A 22,929-nucleotide genomic window follows, 5' to 3' on the forward strand; every position below is an offset into this window, starting at 1 on the left:
GCAGTAATGCTAGATATAGGTATACTTGTAGATACACACATTCGTTTTATTATTGTTGGTCAAATTGCATGCAAACTTGATTTTACTGGTTAGTTTTTTTTTCTCCACTCTGTCACCAGAAGAAGGCAATGATGCAGTCTTTGACTCGGTCTAAATTTATACCTTTGCTGATATTCTAGGAACATGTTTTCATTCATAGTGTAAACAGATGCTCTTTCCTGACTATCACTTTGCCAAACACCACATCCTGCCTCATTACAAGTCTGCTTATAGTAATCTTATCTCTTGTTACTTTGCTTTCAGACAAACATAACATCACTAGTTATGTCTAATAATCTGTAGTCATAAAGTATTCCTGAAAAGACTGATAACAAGAAAACAAACACACACACAAATCAACTGCCTGGGCAGAGAATAGAATGCTAATTCACTGCAGTCATTAGTTTAGTCTGTTTAGCTCATGTTAATCACAGCTGACTTCTTTGATTGCCATGAAGGAATGGATTGCCTGTGCATTGTGGTTAGTGTGTGGATCATTAGAGAAGGCTGTTTCTTGTTCAAGACCTGGGGATGTGTGGGTTTCTGAACACATTAAATATAACTATACCTGGACAGACTTATTTAGTCAAGTCTTCTCCTTTCATTGCCTCTTTCTTAGGCTAATAGGGAAGGTTTGATTGTGGACCAAAGATACAAATTAATCTGAGTCATAACTAATAAGTAGATAATACACTAAACATGCCATTTTTAACCTGAGTGTTAACGCTCAGAATATGCAGTGTTCAGAATGGCAGAATATCCAGGCTGTTCAGATTAGATCTTCACTGACCTGGCTTTAGACTTTAAACTGCAGCACTCCAAAATGCTTGTTTTCTCTCAGCCTACACATGGCATGTCCTGAAAGAAAGGCAGCAAAGACAGTGTTTGTTCCACCTGTGTGTTGGCTCTATATCTCCAGTCCACCCAGAGCAAGGTAATTTACTCATGACTGCATTAGCTTTCAGAAGGTTTCCTTATAATATCGGATTCTGGAAATCATGTACTGGAACATCTATCAGAGCTTCTCTGGTTCAATTGAAACAGTCAAGATGAAGCAGAATTTCCATTGTCTTGTATAGTATCTGGTTTATTTATTATTTCTGAAGCAGTATAGTTTGCAGAAGTACTAGTGTTTTAATTACACAATTTTGCACTACAATTTAAAGTGAGGCATTTTAAAACAACAATAAAAAATCATCTGCAGGGAGATTAAGTCTTCAGAGTGGGCCTAGAGTTAGTGTTCAGAAGCAGTAGCAGTTCCAGCAGTGCACTGAAATGTGTATTTTCACCTCAGATATATTAATGCAAGGTGGTTACTTGTCTTTGTTTTGGGTTTCTGTGTACTTTGAATTCAAGAGTTCTCTTTTTTTAACCACAAAGTTCTGGTGTTGTGAAAAGCCTGCAAATCTGGATTGTCATAAGGTTGGAAGAACACTTGTGTTCCTTTTCTTAAAGAGTTGTCACAAGCATAGGGGGGATATACAACATGATGGGAGGGGATGGTTATGTGAAATCACTTAAGTAGATTGTTACTCAGTATGAAACCCTACCTTAGGCTTCCAGGTATATGAGGCAGTGTTGGCAGTCACCTGTAGAATACCACTAGCTTGAGATTTCCATTTTAAGACCTTTGCACGATTGATAGTTAAACCTGATTGTACTGAAGATTTTTATGGTGTGTCTGATACGTGTTGAACAGGTTTGAAAACTTTCATCTGCGTATGGGTCATTCCCATTGTTGTTGGCCGAACTTAGAGCTGTTCTTCCGTTGCAGCACTGCAGAGAATAATCAGTAGCCTTTCTGTATTTAGTTTTGCTAGCTTTAGGCTATTGCTTAACCAAGCAATGAAACTAATGTTTGGAGTCTCATTTGTGACATCAGTGCACTCTGCTTTTGGGGAATGCATACTTAATCAAATGTAGGTTGATATAAATTTTAACTGCGGGTATGGTCCTTATCAGGACTAAGGGGAGTAATCTTTAGCATGGGTTTTGGCCTTTTGGAAGGAAAACTGATACTCTGATTGGCAGATTGTGTCCATAACTGACCTCTGCCCTTCTGTGTAGGTTTTTTGTGTTGTTTTTTTTTTTTTTTCATCACAACTTTGTCAGTCCTGAGATCATTTGAATGTAAAGAAAAACTAGATTAGTGGGAAGCTGGGAAATTTCTTATTTGTTTTTGCTGCTTCTGTCTTCTCTGCATTTGTTTGATATATTGTTATTGCTTATAACTTCTTGAAATCAGGTCTGTTTGAGAAGATTCCCAAAACAGTGCTGTTTGAAATTCTGTCCCTCCTCTTAGGAGGAGGGAAAAAAAAAGCTACCTTTTCATTGCAGAAGCAGTTTGGAAGCCGGTGGGAGGCTTTCTGATCATACACTTTTTTCTGCCTTTGCAGTGTGAAGTAAAATATAACTACTCAAATTCAAGTTCTGGTGTCCCAAATCAATGCATTACGTTTTTGGGCAAGCTTTGTCTTCTCTACTTCGAAGATGCTTTGAGTCAGTGAGGGTATTTAACAGAACAAAGCAGTTACGGTCACTACTCCTTGCTGTTATGTGCTCTCCCAGCATACAACTTGTCAGTTTTTGATGTGCGTTTCTTAGTTTAGTTGTTGGTAGGTGATATTATGAGATCAAAATAAGATAGCACAGCTTTAAGATACCTGTTAGATAGAACCTAAAGTAATGCTTAGTAACTATGTGCTATGACTATGTATGATTAAAATGACTATGATTAAAATGTCTATTTATATTCTGGTGTTATGCAGAATCAAATTGAATCTGGAATATAACTGTGCCTAGATGTTTAAAGTTACTGAGAGAATGCTGCATCACGTACTCTTCCTCAATATAACTGTGTGACTGATAGGTAACAGTAATGTCTTCAGTGAATAAAGTTTGTTTGGGTCCTTCTTTGTGGGGTGGCTAAATCTGGAATAACATTGTGGTTTTGAGTGCTCTCAATTTAGGAGAGTTCCTTTTATAACTTAACTAAGAACTAAAGGTCCAGTGCATATTTTTAGTGTTGCTTCTCCTTATAGTTCTTCTTGTGCAATACTTCCAGGTCTTATCATTTTGAAAACTAAATAGAGTTGTATGTGTATGAGGCTTTTTATATCTAGATTTTTCATGTAAGAGAGACTTCCCAAAACAATGGGAAGGTATCAGTACTGCCTTGCTTTCAGGAAGAGATGGGAGAAGAGTGAAATTATGTAGCTGTAATGTATACAATACTATGACAACATAAAAATTCCCACTTCTATGACACGTTGCCACCTTCATTTAGTTATTGCATAAAACCTATGTATGTTTTAATAAGAAAAATCACTTCTTTATCTTGAAGATCACAGCGTAGTTAAAAGATCCAAAGCCTGTAAAGGTGTATGTTTCTAATTTAAGGTCCTAACTGTTTTTTTTTTCGTTAGTGAAATCATGGCCACAGGTAACTTGATGAGAGTTTGTTGCATTTACTTGAGACACAGGTTTTTGTTTATCTGAAGTAGATGGGTTGTCACTTAAATAACTTTGACACGGATTTATGGTCTGTATGGACACTGCCTTTAAAAGGAAGACTTGGAAACTTCTTAGTTTAAGATAGAATTTTACAACTATACTTTTTTTTTTTGACAGCTAGAAGATGGACACACTTTATTTGACTACAATGTTGGACTCAATGACATAGTTCAGCTTTTGATACGTTCTGAATCTGAAGCTCCTACAACGGTTTCTATGACAGATGAGGATGGAGAAGTCAATCCCTGTGCTGTTTCCAACTGCAAGAACAAAGTCAAAAAAACAAGTAGTGGGTCTCCCAGTCAGCCATCTACATCATCTCGCTCATTTCTCATTGATCCTGGCATTGGATTGTACAAGGTATGTACAAGCTTTGAAAGCTGGAAGCTTGCCTTACACTTGGAGGTTCAGTTTTACTCTTAAAAGGTTTTTTGCTTTTTTGTGTAAATGTCTATGTACTAACTGGTTTCTTTCATTATTTAACCTAATTTCCCAGTGAGGGAAACTATAAACTGCTTTTAAGTAGATATCTCTGCAAGTTGTTGAAGTTTCACTGACAGTTGCATTCTTTTTATTAGAGATAAGATGTTAAATTGAGTTAAATTACTTTAAAATTACAGATATTTTAAGTGTGTTCAAACTTCAGTCATCTGGATTAAATCTGAGTTTTGATGGAGTTGTTTGGGGAAGAGTATTATATTAAAGTTTTTTAATGTGGTTTAGTTTAAAGTAACTTAGTGTGTGTTGCTGTACCAGGCTCATTAGTGTTACAGGTTTCAGGAGTGTTCATAAACTTTGACACATTGTGTTCTCTAAAAGTTTTTTTAGTAAGTGGGTTGTGGCCTCCCATAAGTTAAGAGTGCCTGTGAAATAGCAGTACTTTCTGTAAAAAGAGAAAAAAATCCACAGAAAAGATAGGTGGAAAAGCGTGGCCTTTTCCCCTATCTATTTTTTTCCAGCTTGCCAAATATGAGTTTTAATACTAATGCTTATCTTGTTCTGATAGAGGACTGATAAACTTAATATAATACACTGTGATTTTATTATACTTTGTTTAGGAATCACATATATCACTTCCCTTGTTAGTTTTTAGTAACCTTCTGAATTTTTCCATATTGTCATCTAGGATTGTACCAGTATACTAGAATTTAAGTTAAAACAGAAAACAAGCAATCTGCAGATTGCTAGGTAGCTGGATATTTAGCAAGATGTGTATATGAAGGTATGGTAACATTTTTCCTCCTGCTCTGGAGGTGCTTTTTGATGAATAGTATCAATAGCAGTAATTCTTTTGAAAAAGTTCAAGATTACACAGAGAAAAAAAGATTGCACTGCTATACCTCTACAACTTTCGGGTAGAGGAATGGTCTTATTTAGAACCTTCACCCAGATGAAAAGATATATCTTGGTTTCACTTAAAACCTGAAACACGTAACAATTTTTATTTTTTTCAAGCCAGCTTTATATTTTTAATATGTGGAGAGAGAAAAAGTAGTTTGTGTATGGCTACAGTCATTGTTCTTAGCTGTTTTGCAGATGACAGAAGGAACACTTAGTGGTTTTCTGCTTACAGAATCAGGGAACTTAAAGAAATTCTAGCCAGTAATGCAATTCAAATGTGGAAAACTTTTAATAAATAAGTTAATGAAAAAGACCATAAACTAAGGCATGTTAGATGGCTAAATGCTTGGATGTGTTTAATTATTGTTTACCAAACAATAAGGAATTGTCTAGTTACAGGAAGGAATAATCTTTAATCATTTTCTTAATTTTTTTTTAATAGCTGAGCAAAGTCCTGTGCTTCACTGGATCTGGTTGCAGAGCTAGACTCGAGATGTGTTACTCCATGTTCTGAATAGTCTTTGTGCACTCCTTTCTGGTTTCAACTACCAAAAGGAAAGGTGTAGCCAGTATGGAACATCTCATAAAAAGAGAAAACAAAAGGTAGAGGTGAAGATGAAAAAAAAAAAAAAAGGGTGATAATTATTGTTAGATAGTTATAATAGTGACTTATGGTGACTATACAGAGGAATTCTGTTGATTATGTAAATCAGAATTTAGAAAGATTAGTAGTGGGTGTAACAATATTCAACTCCTGTTCCTTATTGTTAAGACTGAAAATAGTTAATGCATCTGGTTTAAAAACTGGATTATTAGTAGTAGTTTCTTACTCAGTCTGGTGACTATCCTTGGACCTGTCCTGCTCAGTGTGTTCACCAATGGCCTGGAGAGAAGGAGGAAATGCATGTTCTCCAAGTCTTTGAACACCAGCATAGCACTGGGTAGCGTAGCTGGTGTGAAGGCAAGTCTGCCATTCAGAAGGATGTAGGTGGACTTGAAATAACGGACTGCCATGAACTTCAAGAAAATCAAATCCTGCACTTCAGATGAATAATATTCTCCCATGGTGCAGACTGGGAGTGTGGCAGCCCCACTGGGGATTTGGTCTGCTGTAATGGCATCTGGAGCTCGTTTAAGATTGTCTGAAAGTCATCACTGCAGTGTAGCAGTACCGCATGCTAAGAATGCATCAACAGGAGCTGGGCTGAATTAGCAAGAACACAGCCAGTTGATGAGCTGATTATTCAACTTCAGTATCAATTATGAGTGATTATTCAACTTCACTTGTAATTTGATATTCCACCTTCTGCATCCATCTTCAGGTGTGTTAGCACAAGGAAAATGGTGATAAATTTAGCAAGTGCAGTGGGTCAAGTTCACACCAAGAAGTCCAGTTTGGCTATCTTGGAGAGACCTTAGGACACTGGTCTTATTTAACCTAGAAAAGAGAAGGCTCTGGGGAAGACAGGACCTTCCAATGTTCTTCAAAGACAAAGCTTTCTACTGAGGTACAGAACAGGAGAATGAAAGACAGTATTTGGGAATTAGAAAGGGGTAGTAAGGAAATAAACTATGATGATAAGGGTTGAAACAGGTTGCATTAGAGAGGGTGAGAAACTTCCATGCTTGGAACTTTTCACGACATAACAACCTGATAAAATTCTGAACAAATTGACATGAACTCAGTTCGTATCTTGCTTTAAGCAGAAGGTTGGGCTGGAGATCTCCAGAAGCACCTTTTAACCTCAGTGATTTTATGGTCATTGGAAATCATGCTACTTTTTTTCCCCCCTGACATATACCATAACTTTTCATCACTGGGCCTTCCACAGATTGGATGGCATTTTCTTATATCTACTTTAGAACGATGACTTCATCTGGTGCTTCTGCCTGGTTTAGCCTCCAATGTTCTCTTATCTTTTAAAGATGGTTGGTATTTCTTTAATTGCTCTGTTGCATAGCTCCTCTCATCTTAGCTGTGAGAGCAAAATCTATTTGCAGCCTTTTCTTTGGCCCTTCAGAGCATTTTAATTTGCAGATTTCTTTTGCAGAAAAATAGAATAGTCTGTGGTCTTGCTTCGGAATATGTACAGTCCCTACTTGCGTGCAGTATTTTTCTTTAGTAATTAAAAGTGTGCTTGTTCATCATATGTTGTCATTATATTCCTGTGAATCAGTTCGCAGTATTGGTTTGACTGGACTGAAAACACCCCATAAAACATCCCATTGAACAGGTACTAGGGAAATTTGCTCTTAGTGAATTGCATGCTGCTGCAGTTTAAGTGTAGACAGTTAATTATTTCATTATCAATCTTTGTATTATGGTGATAATTGTGAAGTAGTTATTTTCTCTCAGAGAAAAGGAGAAGTAATACAACAGTAAACAAGGTTATGATACTTCAAATCAGGAAGAAGGGCAAAGATGAGATCTGTTCCTACTGTTGTAGTTCTTATGGAAAAAAAAGGATCTGGCTTGATCTGTCCTATTTAACTATTTCTAGTGATTTTTTTAAGAGTTTAGAAAAGAGTTGGGGATAATTAGTATTATCCCCATTATTCATATTTTAGTGATCATAAGTCATAACTGTTTATGACTGTTTGTTAATTTTGCAATTCTAAATAAGAAACAGTTGCTGTTTTGTTGGTATTAACATTTGTAGTTATATCACTGGATGATGTTCTACAAACTAAAATGAAAGATGAATTAGATTGATGGTTGTCTTTAGTTGGTAAATCAGTCTAGGTAATTGCATGTAAACACATTTGCCAGAACTCTAAAAGGCTTTTAGGTTGTTACACCAACGTTAGACTTCTTCCTTACCATAGAGCTCTGATTTTGTTTGCATCTTTACTTACCTTCTCCTTATACCTTTTGTTTTTCATGGGAAATATTCTTTTATACAACTTGGTTTCAATCTTCTACTCCTCAAGAACTGCTCCAAGTAGTCATATTCCAACTTAAAATCAACAGAAAATAAATCTACCAAAACAATTCTGCATAAAAGCAGTCTTGACTGTATTTTTCTTTGAATTCTCTGCTGCAGACTGGATCTTTTTGCAGAAACAGAACTGTGTAAAATAGTTGTCTGATGTTCCTCAGTAGTCTTTGATGGTAATTTATTGCTTTTGTACTTTGCCAGGGTGGAAAGTCTGTTTTGTGAATGTGCATATCAAATTATGAAAGGATGCTTTTGCAAGGAATTATGGGAGACTGCACTGAATTTTATTTTTGTAATCTAATGATGATGGCTTGGCTAACATGGCTTCTCTGGCACTTTCTGAACTTCTTTCAAGTAGTAGCAGCGGATGAAGGACTCTTTTCCAAGTTTCTCAAGTCTGCTCTTCAGACAAAAAAAATAGAGAACCTTGTGCTACAACTAATTCAAACTCTTAGGGTTTTGTAGGGACACTTTTCTTCTGTTTTTTTTGTTTTTTTTTTTTTTTTTTTTTTTTACAAGTGTTGAAATCCACTGCTTATATTTAAAACATTTAAAATGAGGCTGTTCTTTGATTTATTAGGCGACTGAAGTGTTCCTCCTGGTAAAAATCTGTATTTCAGATACTGTAGTTTTTAAGAATAAAAAACAAAGCGTTGGAATTTTGTGGGAGAAAAAAGAGAGGATTGAATTTTGGAGACTGTTTTAAGAAAGTGAATGAAAGGAGGAGATTAAAATTTGAAGCATTATTTATACATTGCTTTCTTGGGTTAAATTTGTTAGTTTAAACTGCTGTGAATTGCATGTTCAGATACTTAGAGAATGCTTAACTCTAAATAGTGGATGTTACTGAGTGTGGTGGTTTTTACTTTTTTTCTTTTGATCTTGTCCCTGCCAAGATGTATTATGGTTGTTTGGTTAATAGAAGCTAGCTTTTGGAGTTGCAAAGTATGTCCCTGCCACTAGTACTTGACAAAGGCTGCAGTTTAAGCGACATCTATATTGTAATTGTTTGTTGCAGATGTTTTCTATGGCATGGCTGTGCAGAACTTATGTTGTCATGATTTTTTTTATAGTTGTTATGCTGTGGATGAAACGTTCTTTAAATAACCTTTTTCCCGGTGTTCTCAGAATTATTAAAGAAACACCCGATTAAGTAGCTGATGACTTGTGAAAATAAAACATGCTCTAGAATAATAAAGTATTTTGGTTGCTTAATGCCACTATTATTCTGAGATATGTTTGGAGATAGTTCTGTTGCTTGCAGCTATAGGATTTTGGTTGACTGTGGTTGCATCCTTGTTAGACTTGTTTCCTCCCTCTTTCCTCTCAAGTCCTGAGGGGTAAAAAATGCTGCATGGCAGAATTACAAAAGATTAATTCATAATTCCAGCTTGGAGGCAGAGGAAAGTTTTAAAATCCCATGGCTGTAAGCTAGTATTTTAATGCCCTAGTACTGCGTATACGTGTATACTTCTTTTAGTCAAAAAAAAAAACAACTTGTGAAGCAAGAGCAAATGACAACAAAAGAGAGAAAGCTAACTTTCAGGCTTAAAAAATCACGTGGTCTCCTTTTCTAAAATCACATATAAGTTTATTTCATAGCTAGTAAACATGGTGTTCATTTTTGAAAGCTAAGTATTTTTTTACTAGCTATCTGACACATTTTGCGTGTGATTAAATAGCCTTTCGGATATAACAGAAAACTAATGTGTTGCTTGCTGGCCTGATGTTGAAGATTCTGTCTGGTCTTGGATGGAAGTTGCAGTCTCTCCTTTGAGATTTTCAAAACCCATCTGCACATGGACCTGTGCAACCTGCCATAGCTGACTATGCCTTGAGCAGAGGGCTGGAACAGATCATTGCTGGAGGTCCCTTCCATCCTGAACAGTTCTGTGGTTCTTCCTAATACCAAACTTTAGTGAGACAAGAATAAAATACTGAATGTGCAGAGTGTTAATGATGACTGTATGTTACTTGAACTTGCTCAATGTCAATGAGTTACTGGTGTTAAATTTTTACTGATAACAGGGTTAAGCAGTTGTATAGTAACTGTCTTATTTATTCTTAATTAAGATTATAGAAAACATGCATAAACTCATTACTGAATTTTTCTTCTAGATAAATGAATTGGTGGATGCCCGTGATGTCAGCATTGGAGCCTGGTTTGAAGCTCACATAGAAAATGTTACCCGAGCAACAAAGGGACATAAGAATGGTAAAGCTCAAGGAAAGAGTGGTAATACTCACAAAAGGACTAATGGAAGCTTAAGTCAAGATCATTCTAGAGAGAATGCAAATAACTTGGACAGTACCCCATCCACATCTTATTCAGACTGTATGGACACTGATGAAGAAGCTATTTATCATATCAAGTACGATGAGTAAGTGCTCCTGATACTATTTTGAGGACATCACATATTGTTATTTGGTTTGTATAAACCAAGAATTTCTTGAAGAAGCTTGGAATCAAAGAAAGCAAGTTCAATATTGCAACCAAGAAAAAATTATTAAAATGTTTAAACACTTTTCAGTGGCTATAGTGAATACGTGGGAGTAATGCTATTTTTTTCCATGCATAAGTACTTGTCAAGTATTAGTTAATTTGTCTTTAAAATTTTAAATCCATCCTTAATTATATGAGAAGAAGAAACTATATATAAAAATGAATTTTCACTCCAGGTTTTTCCAAGTAAATTACTGTTTTATTTATCTATTCCCTGTGTATATTCAGCTCCTCTCATTGGAACTGGAGAAGGCTCATGAGAGCAAATTTTGGTACACAATTTGGATTAATTTTGTTCTAACTAGAACAGTTATGCACAAAATTGCAGGTCTGCATTGCTGACAAAGGTTTGTTTTAGAAAACTTGTGACTCAAGGCATGAAATTGGTTCTGAATTGGAATGAGGACACTAAGGGAGGGTTGTGGGTTTTTTGTTTTTTCATAAAAACAACTGTTGGAGCCGTCAGTGTGTGGGCAGGAATAGCCCCTCATACTGCACACTAAATAGAAAGTAATTTCTTTTGAAGAAGTTTTGCACAATTTCATTCACTTGAGAGTTTTTTTTAATTGTTTTAATCAGCATTTGCTGAAGCATTGAGCTAAGCATCTAAATAGATTCTAGGGAGTTTCTTAAATTTTGCTACTGAGAGTAGTAGAGCTACTGAGAATAGTAGAAATACTGTAGTTTGTGCAATCCAAGCTTAAGGAAATGGAGGGCAAGGTGTATTCAGTATTAATTAAATAAAGATTTCCACAATACACTTTCAGAGCAGCAGTTTCAAGTTCAGTTAAAGTGTAACTAAATGTAGTTTTGCTAGAAAAATAAAAATACAGACTTGAATAGAGAACATTTTGCTGCTGCTGTTCTAATTCGGTGTGCTTTTTTGACTTGATTTCAGATACAAAATTGCATCTGCAACTGTGTAAGTTAAAATGTTAAATAATCACAAAGATGAAAGCCTTAAATTGAACTTTTCTTCAAGATTTTCAGTCTTTTAAAAATTTAAATACTTTATTAGGTATCAAATATTACAAGACGTACATGGAAATAACTTGCTCAACTGATACAATCAAAATCAGAACACTTTCTAGGGTAATTATGTGTGCATTGTGGTTAAAGATTGGCTTCAAGATTACCTAATTTCCAACACTGCGGATGTATGTAAGTGAGCCATGAGCAAAAATTTCTTTAGAAACTTTTGTAACTGCTGCAGTGAAATTCTGTTCCTGTTTTGTATATGGCCTGTTTTTTCCCCCAATTGCTAAAATAGAAAATGTTGCACAACACACCAGATTTTATCTATACTAAAATCTGGTATACTAAAGAAAAAGAAAATTTACCTTCATTTGTGTGTGCTTCAGGATCTAGTTGCTCACTTTGAGCAGGTGGAGACAGTAATCTTCTTGGTCTTACTGTAAGATTATGCATAGCAGTTTTATGTTCATTGCCAACAAAATTAGATAAGGTATAGGAACACAATGTTGCAAGATAGTGATTAAAGGCACAGGTATGTACTTGTTCAGTCTAAGATAGTGAATGTTTCAGTTGAAGATGCTGGCTGTTGGAATGTGCAGAAAAAGTAACTATTGGAAGACTTTCTGGAAAGCAGAACTTGAGCTTTTATGGGTTATTTGGTTTAACATGAATGTTACTGACATTTGGTTAAAAATGTTAAAAGGTCTCGCTTCTTTTAGTGGTAATTAACATGAATATTCAAATGGCAGTTATTAGGGCAATCGCAGCACTTTATTTGCATCCATTAGTGTTTACCTCTCTATGCAGCTATTCTGCTGCCAGTATGTTCCTTATGGATAAAAAGGGAGAGCATAATGTGCTTTACCACACAATTCCTCTGTGCTCCAGAACTTGTCTCATATAATTTAACTTCTTGTATTCTTTGAGGCTCATACTTTATTACTCATTTATTCTTCTGCATAGCTACCTGTTTCTGGATGTTTTGTTTTTTAGGTTCAGGCTGTGCATTTTGCTGCTTAACTTGGCATTTTCTGAGCTTCTTCAAAATACACCACTGTAAATAAAGACATCTTCCCTTTTATCTCCTGAATAAAATGATTCTCTTAGGTGGGGTAATTTCAACTATGCCTTGCCCACAATATTTATACTCCTGCAAGAGGTGAAAGCACTTGCATTCATCTGAAACAGAATAAAAATGTCTGGGAAGGGGAAAGCATAAGCCTTGAGTCTGTAAAGTCATAAAAATTACTTGAATACATTGGAGGACTATATGTCACAGGTGGAGATGTGTTGTCAGTTTCTTAACTTTTCTCTGCTGATGTTTGAGTCTTGTTCTCTGCTTGTTTTATCCTTCCAATTTGGAAGACAATCTCACCAAAAAGGAGGCTGCAGCTGTGGGACAGGTCAGCTGTAGAGCATTAAATTGGTCTACTGCAGTTCCTTGACTCTGAAGTGAGACCTTATGGTGATAAACAGCAAATACACTTTACTATGCCATGTGTTGTGGCAGATTTAATCTGAAAAGGAAAAAAAAAAAAAAACACCTCAAACACTATCCTTCAGTGTTTTTTTCTTCTTTTTTTTTTTTTTTTTTGAACCTGTAATGCTTATAGCAATGCTTGTGTAAGAAAGATGCTGGAAGTGTGTGCAACCCCATCAGGACCAGGCTTTCTGTTACTATGTGCACAGCTCTTGTAGCAAAGTCCTCTAGTGCAGACCTGGCTCACCTTGCTCTCTCTGAAACACACAGATCCCATGTGTTTTAACATGGATGGAGGCCTGAAACTGTCTTTTCCTTTCTTCCCTTGGCTGTGTCATTAGTATTCACACTGGATTCAGAGGGTTAGGACTGACTTAATGCATTGTTTGACACATTTATCTAAGAACTCTGTGGCTGAGAACTTTATTCAAAAGTGAAGCTTCACCTCAATCATTCTCTCTTGAACTGTGCCTGTCAGGAAAGTTCATGCTTAGTCTAAATCACTGTAGTAAATTATATTGAAGCACACTTTCAAGTTCTTGAGAGCAGTGAGAAAAATCTGAAAGAACAAAAATAAGATTTTTTTTTTTTACAGCCTAAATGCCTAAATATGCCAGGATATTGTGATGTGTTTACTCTTCCTACCCCTTTCAGTAAGGGTTAATGCTGCCTTAGCCATTAATTCTACTTAGTCTGTGCATCAGGAAGTCTGCATCTGTATTGTCTGCCAGTATATTCCACGCTTGATCCTTGAAGAAGTTAGATTTTTAGAACTTAACAGATTTGAGGTTACTTCTGGCTTTGGTCTTCTAGCCAGAGATACTTGGCAGTCCCATCAAGTGAAGAATACAACCAATCGTTAATTCTTTTTCAACAAGGTAACTTTTAGGTCACTCCTGAGAACAGCTTTTCTTAAAGGCTGAAGCAGGACTTGTGCCTTCCTTAAGTGAGAAAGCTCATCTTAGCTGGTACTGCTAGATTTATGTATCATGAGTCCTGTGTAGGACTTTTCAGTTCCAGGTTTGCTTAAACCTATTTCTTTTAATCTTCTGGCTTAAACAATTTCACAAGAGTATACCTCCTCTTGAGGGAAAGGTTTTCATTTGTTCCTTTCTTCATTCCATTTCCTTCTTAATAAGAGTGAATGTGAGGGGGAAAACAGTAGAAAACTTTTCCAGGAAAATAAACAGACTGCAATGAAGAGAAAATACCCCAAGCCCTTATCCAGAACACGTAACTTTCAAAAGGACAACTGTCTTATGGCAAAACAGGTTTCCCAGTTGTGAATGCTACTGATGTATTACATATTCTTATTTATTGTGAGAGATTTAAAAGGTACGCCATGCTTTAAGAGCACTGTTTTCACCAATGACATAAAGAGCATTCATCAACACAGAACTTGAGTCTGCCTTCCTTTGTTACCAACTTTCTTGGCATGCAGCTGTGGAAATAGTGCTATTAACTTATGGTCCATCTTCTGCAGTCAGTTTCTGAAAGCAACATTCTACCTGGATGTTGTGTTGCTTACAGGTGTTCCTATTTCTACCAATGTTCTCTTTTTCCCCTCCTGCCTTTTTATTCATTGTTATTTCTGTTTTACTTTTGTGTCACTATCACAAACAGCCATTAAAGAATGTTTGTTCTAAGGTCAAGGTGTGCTATCAGTTTTTATACACTATCCTCCATTTCATTCTGCCCCAAGCAACTGTCTTCTAGTACAGATGAAGATGGGAACCTGTTCTGAACAGAATAAATCTGAATCCTTATTTGCAAGGACTCGTGAGGAATCCAGCATAAGGTTGGATCCTGAAGATAACTGAGAACTATAGTCTCCACCTAGTCTCCACCATAGCTTCTTTGCCTGCTTAAGAAACACTGTATAAAGAACAGAACACTCAGTTGCTTAGTGTGGCACAATAAAGACATCTTACATTGCTGTCGTATAAAAACTTTCCTCTTAAACTTGCTCCACTTCATATTTATTGCTTGTGCAGCACTGGTTGGTCTACTTACTGTCAGGGAGACGGTTCTCACTCTGCAAGTGTTAGTGTCTTGATGGTTACCTATTTAACGAAGTAGGGGAAAGAATTGTTGATTGACAAACAGAAGCTCTTTTCCTTCTCCTGTTTTTCCTGTGTAAGTTATTTGGAATAAAGGCCTTCCATTTAAGGTGGTGCTCAATGCTATTCACAGGAAGGCTAGAGATGTTTGCAGCCTGACAAATGCCCGTATGCATGCCTGTACATAAATGATTAAGTATGGATTAAGTGTAGGTAACTTTTTTTCAGTGCACCCATGTTTGGATGATAACCTTCTCAGGTTTTACATCAGTCAGAGGTTTAAGTTATAACTTGCACTAATGTTTGCATTATGTGTCATTAAGTGTGTTTTTTGTGGTTAGTTATTTTAGGGTACTAGGTAGTTTAGCAAACGGGATGAATTGTTAGCATGTTCAATACTGTGGAATGATGTCCTTAAAGAACTCAGAGGAGTTCTCAAAGGACTCTCCTCTGAGTTGCTTGAGAACTGGAGGTAGTCTGAAGCTTCTTTGCTTCTCAGCCCAAGAAACTGCAGTACAGTCTGCATCTGATCTGTCTGGCATGTTTGTTGGATACTTTTATCTTGTCTTTGGTGCTGTAAAGAGCCTGCCTGAAAAGCGTTGTGAAGCAGGATGCTTCACAACCAGCGAGTTGCGTGCCCAGTCTGGTTAAGGCAACTTAGGTAGCCAGATGGCAGTTACTGTTTCTGAGGATTCCTAAAGCTTTTATCAAATTCCTGGATCAGTGTACACAGAATTTATAGTACTTCCAGCTGTAGATTCATAAAAAGTAGATTTTATTTTTCCAGTTCTTAAAGGTTTTGTTTTGTGAAAATAGACTTTAGTGCGCAATTTTTTTTGTTGGTTATGGGAAGATTTTAACACGAACTGAAGTGGGTAAGTAAATCAGGGTTATTCTTATCCAACAGTGTTCCTCTCCAAAGAGAAGTTCTTTTGTTCATAGCTTTGTTTGTATGATGGATTTTTGAGGGTAAACTTATTCATGTTAGCCAGTCCTTGCTGTCACTTTAGTACACTGTCTTTCCACAGTTTTTTCAGACTCTTCTCACTGCACTTTACTACACTAAATGTTTCTTCAGGGTCTGGAGAGAATGCTGCAATCTCTGAGGGATCCTTATCATTAATGGAGTAGAAAGATGATAGCTGGTGTTAACCTTCAGAGCCTCTCTACAGCAAGAATGGCAGCTTGCATTTGGGTTTCCACTTTTTTTTTTTTTTAAATCAGGTTTCTTTTAGGACCTGTAGCTATTTGTATCATTAGCTAAAAGATAAAAGGTTACAGCAACCTCAGGAATAGTTGCAATGGATGCTGGCAGTTCGACAATCTGCCTGAGACTAATAAGGCAGAGTTAAAGTTGCAATATACTTTGAATTTTGACATCATTTAAAGAATGCCTCCATTCTTGACATCTGTGCAACATGATGTTGTGAGTAGTGGCTATTATGTCTGTGTACAAACTAGGCTGTCCGTGTATGTGATCCTACATTAACAAAACTCAGAAATCCACTCTGTGTAAACTGAATATGGAGATTTGCTGGCTGTGCACGTAGACAGAGGTGCAGGTAGTTAGCGTTACTGAAGAGCAGCTGGCTTCTCTGAGGTAAGTTTTCCAAGTGCAGGTCCATTATTCATCTATTCTGGAGCCTGTATGCTGTTGGGGGTTTTGAAGCTGAGTAGAATGAACAGCAGTTTTTAGCAGCCAAAACAATGAACTGTAGTGAATTTTATTGCGGGTAGGCTGACAAAGTAGCCATCGTCATGAATGCAGCGCTGCTAGGGTGACACCCTTGCTTGCGCTCTGGGAATGCTGACACCTGCAGTTTCCTGTAGTGAGCTCAGCTATGTAGCTTGCACTAGTGGTCTGTTCACACATGCTTCTGGAACCATAAAGGCAAAAGACTGGGAAGAGGAAAATATATGCAAATCTGTGCCTATTATAGACATGCTGGTAGCTATTTTGTTTACAGAGTGAGAAATATATTTCTAAGAAACAAAATTACTGGTCAATACCCTCATTTTATTCTTCAGCATGAAGAATTAGTAACAGGATATTCCTTAGTTTCTAGGAAGACCTCCGTTCTATGGGTTCTGTCCTTAAGTTGTTGATATTTTTGTATCTAAACAAACAGTTTGTGTTAATGTGCTATCTACTTTTATTAAACAGTATTACTAATTAGGTCCTGAAAAATGAATTCAATGGCTTTGTAGAAACACTTAAAAAAATATTCATTACACACTAAGGAGATTATAGCCTGCTTTGAAGGTAAAGGCATATATGGCACACAGGAATGTGTTACTATGTATTTATAAATAAGCTTTAGTCAGTACTTGTCCCTTATGAGGCTGTTCGTCTTCCATAAACTGTGTAAAATGTCGTAAAAATGAACTGTGGAAAACACCAGTAATTTTAGACACTCATCATAAATGGAGTCCAGGAAAAGGTTAGTGTATGGGGTAGCATGTAATAAGGGACTGATCTCAGTGATCTGGGACACCTGTTGGACTCTGGTGCTACTAAATGTAAATTGAACTTACACAGTTGTATCAGTCTGTGAGTAGTAGCTTCCATTTTGAGGTGGAAGGCTTGTAGTTAAATACTACTAAAATGCCTTGACCTGCCAAGTCAATACTAAGATGTTTTAACTCTTGTTTCTGCTAAGATTGTCTTAACAATTATAAGCTTATTTATGAAGTGTTTGAGTCATGTTATGAGCATAGGTATGTCATGGTGGCTGAAATGTATGTAAAAATACAAACCTGGGTAACAAACTTCTAATTTGGAAGTTTGGGAAATGGTCTAAAATGAAAAAAACAGTTGAGAATGAAAAAAAGGTGGGGGTAGTCCTACTGGAAATATTTTAACTGTTTTATTCCATACATCTCAACCTGCCCAAGTAAAATAATAACAGGAATTAATGTTTTCTGTGTTAAAAGAACTTTGAAAAGTTAAGTGCAAGGGGAGAACGTCTTTCAAGTACAAGGGGAATTAAGCTTTATTTATTTCTTATTAAAGCCTTTTTATTTTGTCTGTTTTATTAGTTCAGAACTAATCAGGGTTGCAGACATTAAGTTGTCATGGAAAATGCTGTAAGAAGTAACAGTTCCCAATGAAGGCCAAAGGTGTTAGTGATCATCCTTTTTATAAAGGGAGAAGATGAGATAAAGGTATAAGCCATTTTATTTGAAAGATTGTGATAGGCTAGCACGCTGAAAGTTCTGGTTTGCTGCAGTCATTATCCTTATCAAAACTGTCTTGCCTTTATCAGGCAAGTTTCATTTGTCTTTTGTAGTCCAGACTACCCGTAACCTCTTCAGAATCATGTCAAAAGCATGTGCATAGATAAGTTAAGAAAAACAAGATAGTGATTTATTATCATAAAGGTCAGGAATTCTAGTCATTCTGTATGCTGCATAAGCAACATACAAGACAGGTTGAGATGTGTAAACTATGGCTGCTTAAACTTTCATTCTCAAAATTATGACTTTGGATTTTTTGGAGAGCACAGGATATTTTGAGAAAATGAGAAGGTAAATGTAAGAAGTGACGTGCTTCTTTAAGTACTGCCTTCTCAAGGGAAACCACAACCCTTTTTCCTGGAAACTGTCTCCTTAGCTGAAGAGATCATCAAGAGAACACATTTCCATTTCTTCTTCAAGAAATGGTTTGAAGTTGAGACTTGCCTAACAGATATATTTTAGATTTTTTTTAATGTGAAATGTGCAAATAAAGGTAGTAGGCAGGGATTTAATATAATGGGTTTCTACCCTACAATTTGTTTATACTTGATTATTGGAGACAGACATCAATCAAGGATTACAGGCCACTGCTATTAGAGATAGTAACTTCTTATTCCTCATACGTTATTTTCCAGCTATGTACACATGATAGTTCAGTTGTGCTGAATTTGGTAACTGTATGGCTGCAGTGCTCTTGCTTCCTGATACATTTTAAAAAAATGAACCACTAAGTGAACAGTTCTGTAGATCTAACTGATCCGTTCGCATAAATTCGTCTGGTGGCTGCTTAGTAAGGGTGGAGCAAGGGAGGGAAGCACTGCTTTGAGCAGGTTTAATGCACGTGCCACAAACAGAAGTCTGCTTCCTTTTCTGTGAAGGAATGACAGAATGCCTCCATACCTCCCCTTGCACGCAGTGTATTTCTCAGATGCCTTCTGTTTCATTCTATTCATACTTCAAATAGAATACTTAATAATTGTGTTGAAAGTAAGTTCTTGGTAGACTGAAAAGACTTGTGCATATTCTGATGTAGAGTTAATGTTTCTCAGTAGTGCAGTGTTTTAGGAACAAACAGATACTGACCAAGAAATGCTGGGATTTTTATTACAGTGATAGTTCTCTGCTATGGAAACCGTATACAAAGTTAGGAAATCATAGGTAAATCGTGCTATGCTACTATTAGTGTTTGCAGTTAAAAGTATTACAGGGAAATGTGGCTTGACAGTGAACATGAGACTTCTTATGGGAAGTATTCATTGAACTGTTACAATAATACTTCCTGTTAACAGTGTCTGCTTTTTTAAATGTTAGGTGCTAAGTGTAATGAAGAATACGTAAAAACAAGAAAATGTCTATAATTGAAGGTTGAATTGTGTCAAATCATCATTTCAACTGTACCAAACTTACACTAGTCTAATCAGAACACTACTGTGAAGCTGCTTTGTTTTCTTTGGAGAGTTATCACAGGATTTTATAAGTAATGCAATAAATAAGAAAACACCTTCAGTAAACACGTCTAACAGTAGTTCTGTATTACAGTTGGCTGGAAAGGGTCTTTCACCTCATTCTTGAGGCTTGTTATAACACTGTATTTGTTCATTGTCTTCTGGTTTATCTCTGTGTTCCCATTTGTGATGTAGTTACATACTACTCTTGCATTTGTAAGAGGTTAAGTTTTAATGTTGTGTGATTTATACAAATAATTTGTTAAACTTCTGGAAAATGAGTGTGGAGTGAGTGGCATTTTTTATTGTGAGTGTTTTTTTCCATACTTAGGTAAATTGTGACATTAAATACATTTGAGGTCACAAGTTTACTGTGAAAGTATTTTCATTTTACTTAGTGTAATGAGGACTATTATTACTGTGCTTAACGTATTTAGTATGACTGAAAATGTGTGATTTTTGAGCCTAACTCAAAGGCTTGTGACAAATGCTGATTCATCTGTTCTGTTTGGGGTATCAGTTATGGACAAACATGAATAGTTAACAAATATGAATGTTTAAATATGTTGGCATTTATCAAAATTCATCAGCATTTCAGTGTGTGAAAGCACAGCACCAAAACAGTTTGTGTATGGAACCTGATGCAAAAGAAATGTGAATTCTGACAAGGACAATCTTGACAGTTTATTAACTGTCTTTTCTTCAAAAGGAATATTTGTGAGCTTAAGTTTCTGACAAGTGAAGTTCACTTATGGAAGGCTGCCTTTCTCTTCTTTCTTTGGAGAGCAATAGGTTTCTACCTATAAGAGGAGACTTCAGGAGGTTTCTTAAGCTTAGCAATCTTTCTTTGGGCTCTTTCACCAGAGCAGAGTTGGAGTCGCTGTTAACAATGAAAATCTTTGAGGCTCCTCAGACATATAGTAGGAAGGTTTCTATTCTGAGTTGTTTAGGGGTGAAAAGATGAGACAAAGTTGAATTTGGCACAAAATAATTCTTGATGATTAAAAGTTATTTGTCCAAAGGTCTTCCCAAGAAGAAGAGAACTCAACATATTTTTTTTTTTTTTCAGAGATTTTTTTTTTCAGATCATATCTCCTGCTCTAAAAAAAGATTTCAAAATTGTTGCAAGTTACACTTGTTTTGATTATTTTTTGGGTAGTGACTTTGGAATTTCTAATGTATACTAATTTTTAAACACCACGGATCTCATAACTTCTCACCTGATTATTTTTGTGTGTATATAAACAATATGTAATTTTTCTTTCTTTAGTTTCCGGATGCTTAAGGCACACTTTCATTTCTGAGTTCAAGTAAACTGATTCTTTGTTCACTGTGTTATACTTACTGCCTTCTTCAAACTTCAGGAAAGGTTTATTGTAAAATGACTGGAACTAACCAGTTTCCCAATCTTAGTCGTAAGATTTCAGTAGCCTGTTGAACTATGATGTTCTGCCATTATTCAGGCCCTTCAATAAAACGGATGTGACCTCATTACAGTTGCTTTCTGCATTGTTTTATTATATTACAGTTATTGCAATAATTATGAACACTATCACTGTAGAATGGTTCTTTTAAGGGAAAACTACAGGACAAATACTTGTGTTGGCTATGTAGTTCATGCTTTTGAATTGGAAACAAAATTGTTTAAAAAAAGTTAATATGAGACTGTTCACACATGATAGTGGCTCTCATAAGCACCTGCCCCTGTATATACTGGGAAGTAAACACTTTCTGGATTTAACTTGATTATGGATAAATCAGGTATTAATTAGGCATTAATTAATGTAAGTAATAGTTAAGGACAGATATGATGTCTTCTTGGCCCTTGGTTTATCTCAAGCCAATGTTGAACTGCTGTGGTTCATGTTTCTTTAAACAAAAGAAGCTGATAAGTCTTCCAACAAATGTAAGCCGCATGTCAGATATCTGCACAGTAGAGGGCAAAGAAAAGGCTCAGAGATGGAACACCAGGTCTTGTCTGGCCCTCCCATCCTGCACGTCCACTGTGCTTGTCCACAGCCTTCTCTCTAGCCCATTTCTGTTTTAGCAGACTTAGATTTAGTACAAAAATGAACTTGTGTATAATGCATCCATTTGCATCAGTGGGGTTTCATTCAATTGTGGAGGCAGGGACAACCTTCAGACTGTAGTTTGCCAGAGCCTCATGCTGCTAAGTACATTTTGTTTATGTAGTTAGAACATGCAATTTTCCCAAGACTTTGAAATGGTCTTGTTCATTATGGATAGGCATGCTGGAAAGTAACAAGAGCCATACTTATATTAGCAAGGGTAGAATTTTGCCATTATGATTTAACAGTACTCTTTTATAAAGGCATATAAAACTATAAAGCATGAGTACTCTTGTTTAAATAATCATCATTACATGATGGAAATGTAAGATATATTATTCTCAGTAATCTTTGTTAAAAGAATGAATACTTTGCATAGCCCTTGTCTGTAAGCACTCAACTTGCTTTCTTTTTCTCTGGGACTTGTACTGTGACCTCATCTAGGGCAAGTTTAGTAATGGATGATTCTTTGCTTACAAGAAGTATTAGAAGGGAACTTCACTATTTTAGTTTAACATCTGAGTCTTAATCTTTTTGTAACAGGCTAGGTATTTTCTGCTAGCAATGTTTTTCATGTCTGTATTGTGCTGTATTTACAGCACATCTGAAAACTCTACAAGCACTACTGTAGCTGAAGAATTACCTTATACGCAGGACCTAAGAAGGCTGTGTTGTTAGACCAAAAAGTTAATATCTCAGTCTTTTTTTTTTTTTTTTGCTATGTATTTCATGTTTGTTTTTAAGATAGCAATATTTAACAGCTATCTTAATTCTGGTAAATGAATCTGAACTTGGAAAGGAATTGGATTTCTTCAGATATTACTTACTACTGTTTAATTTTGTATGTGTGCTGCGATTGCCACCTTCTTCCAGTGCTGCTGTATGCCGTATCTTATAAACCCTAACAATTTTGGGGGTAATAATGTGTAAAATACTATAGTGTTGTTTTTTTTTTTTTTTAAAAAAAACTGTCTTCAGTGAAAAAACAAACCAACATTTCTTAATTATGTTTTAGTGAAGCATTTTCCTCTTCCATTATTTCTTATACTGTTGCATTCCTCACTGCATTTTCTCAAAAGAAGTTGTCAAAAGGACTGATCCTACATTTGCCTTTCCAGGTTTTTCTTTCATAATTAAAAGGAAGAAACATTTTCCACTTATTAGATCATCTGTCTGAGAGGAAGTCTGAGTTCTTTCTCCCTTATTTGATTTTGTAGTTAGCCTTTTTTTTTTTTTTTAAACCTGTGGTTCACTGAACATGGATTTGGACTGTATCTACCACATGAATTCAATATGCTGTGTTTGTAAGGTCAAACTGTTAAAAAGAT

The 22,929-nt window shown here is 36.0% G+C and overlaps 1 protein-coding gene across 3 annotated transcripts in view; it reads left to right on the forward strand.

Annotated features, from left to right (window-relative positions):
• UHRF2 (ubiquitin like with PHD and ring finger domains 2) overlaps positions 1-22,929 on the forward strand; it is an 85,601-nt gene that overhangs the window by 11,267 nt on the left and 51,405 nt on the right. For all 3 annotated transcript variants that reach the window (XM_032206176.1, XM_032206174.1, XM_032206175.1), the window contains exons 2-3: positions 3,670-3,912; positions 9,951-10,213. In XM_032206176.1, the coding sequence (XP_032062067.1) occupies positions 3,670-3,912; positions 9,951-10,213 (506 nt within the window). The remainder of the gene's footprint in view (positions 1-3,669; positions 3,913-9,950; positions 10,214-22,929) is intronic.

This window comes from Aythya fuligula, chromosome Z (assembly GCF_009819795.1).
Source record: "Aythya fuligula isolate bAytFul2 chromosome Z, bAytFul2.pri, whole genome shotgun sequence".
Taxonomy (NCBI): Eukaryota; Metazoa; Chordata; class Aves; order Anseriformes; family Anatidae; genus Aythya; species Aythya fuligula.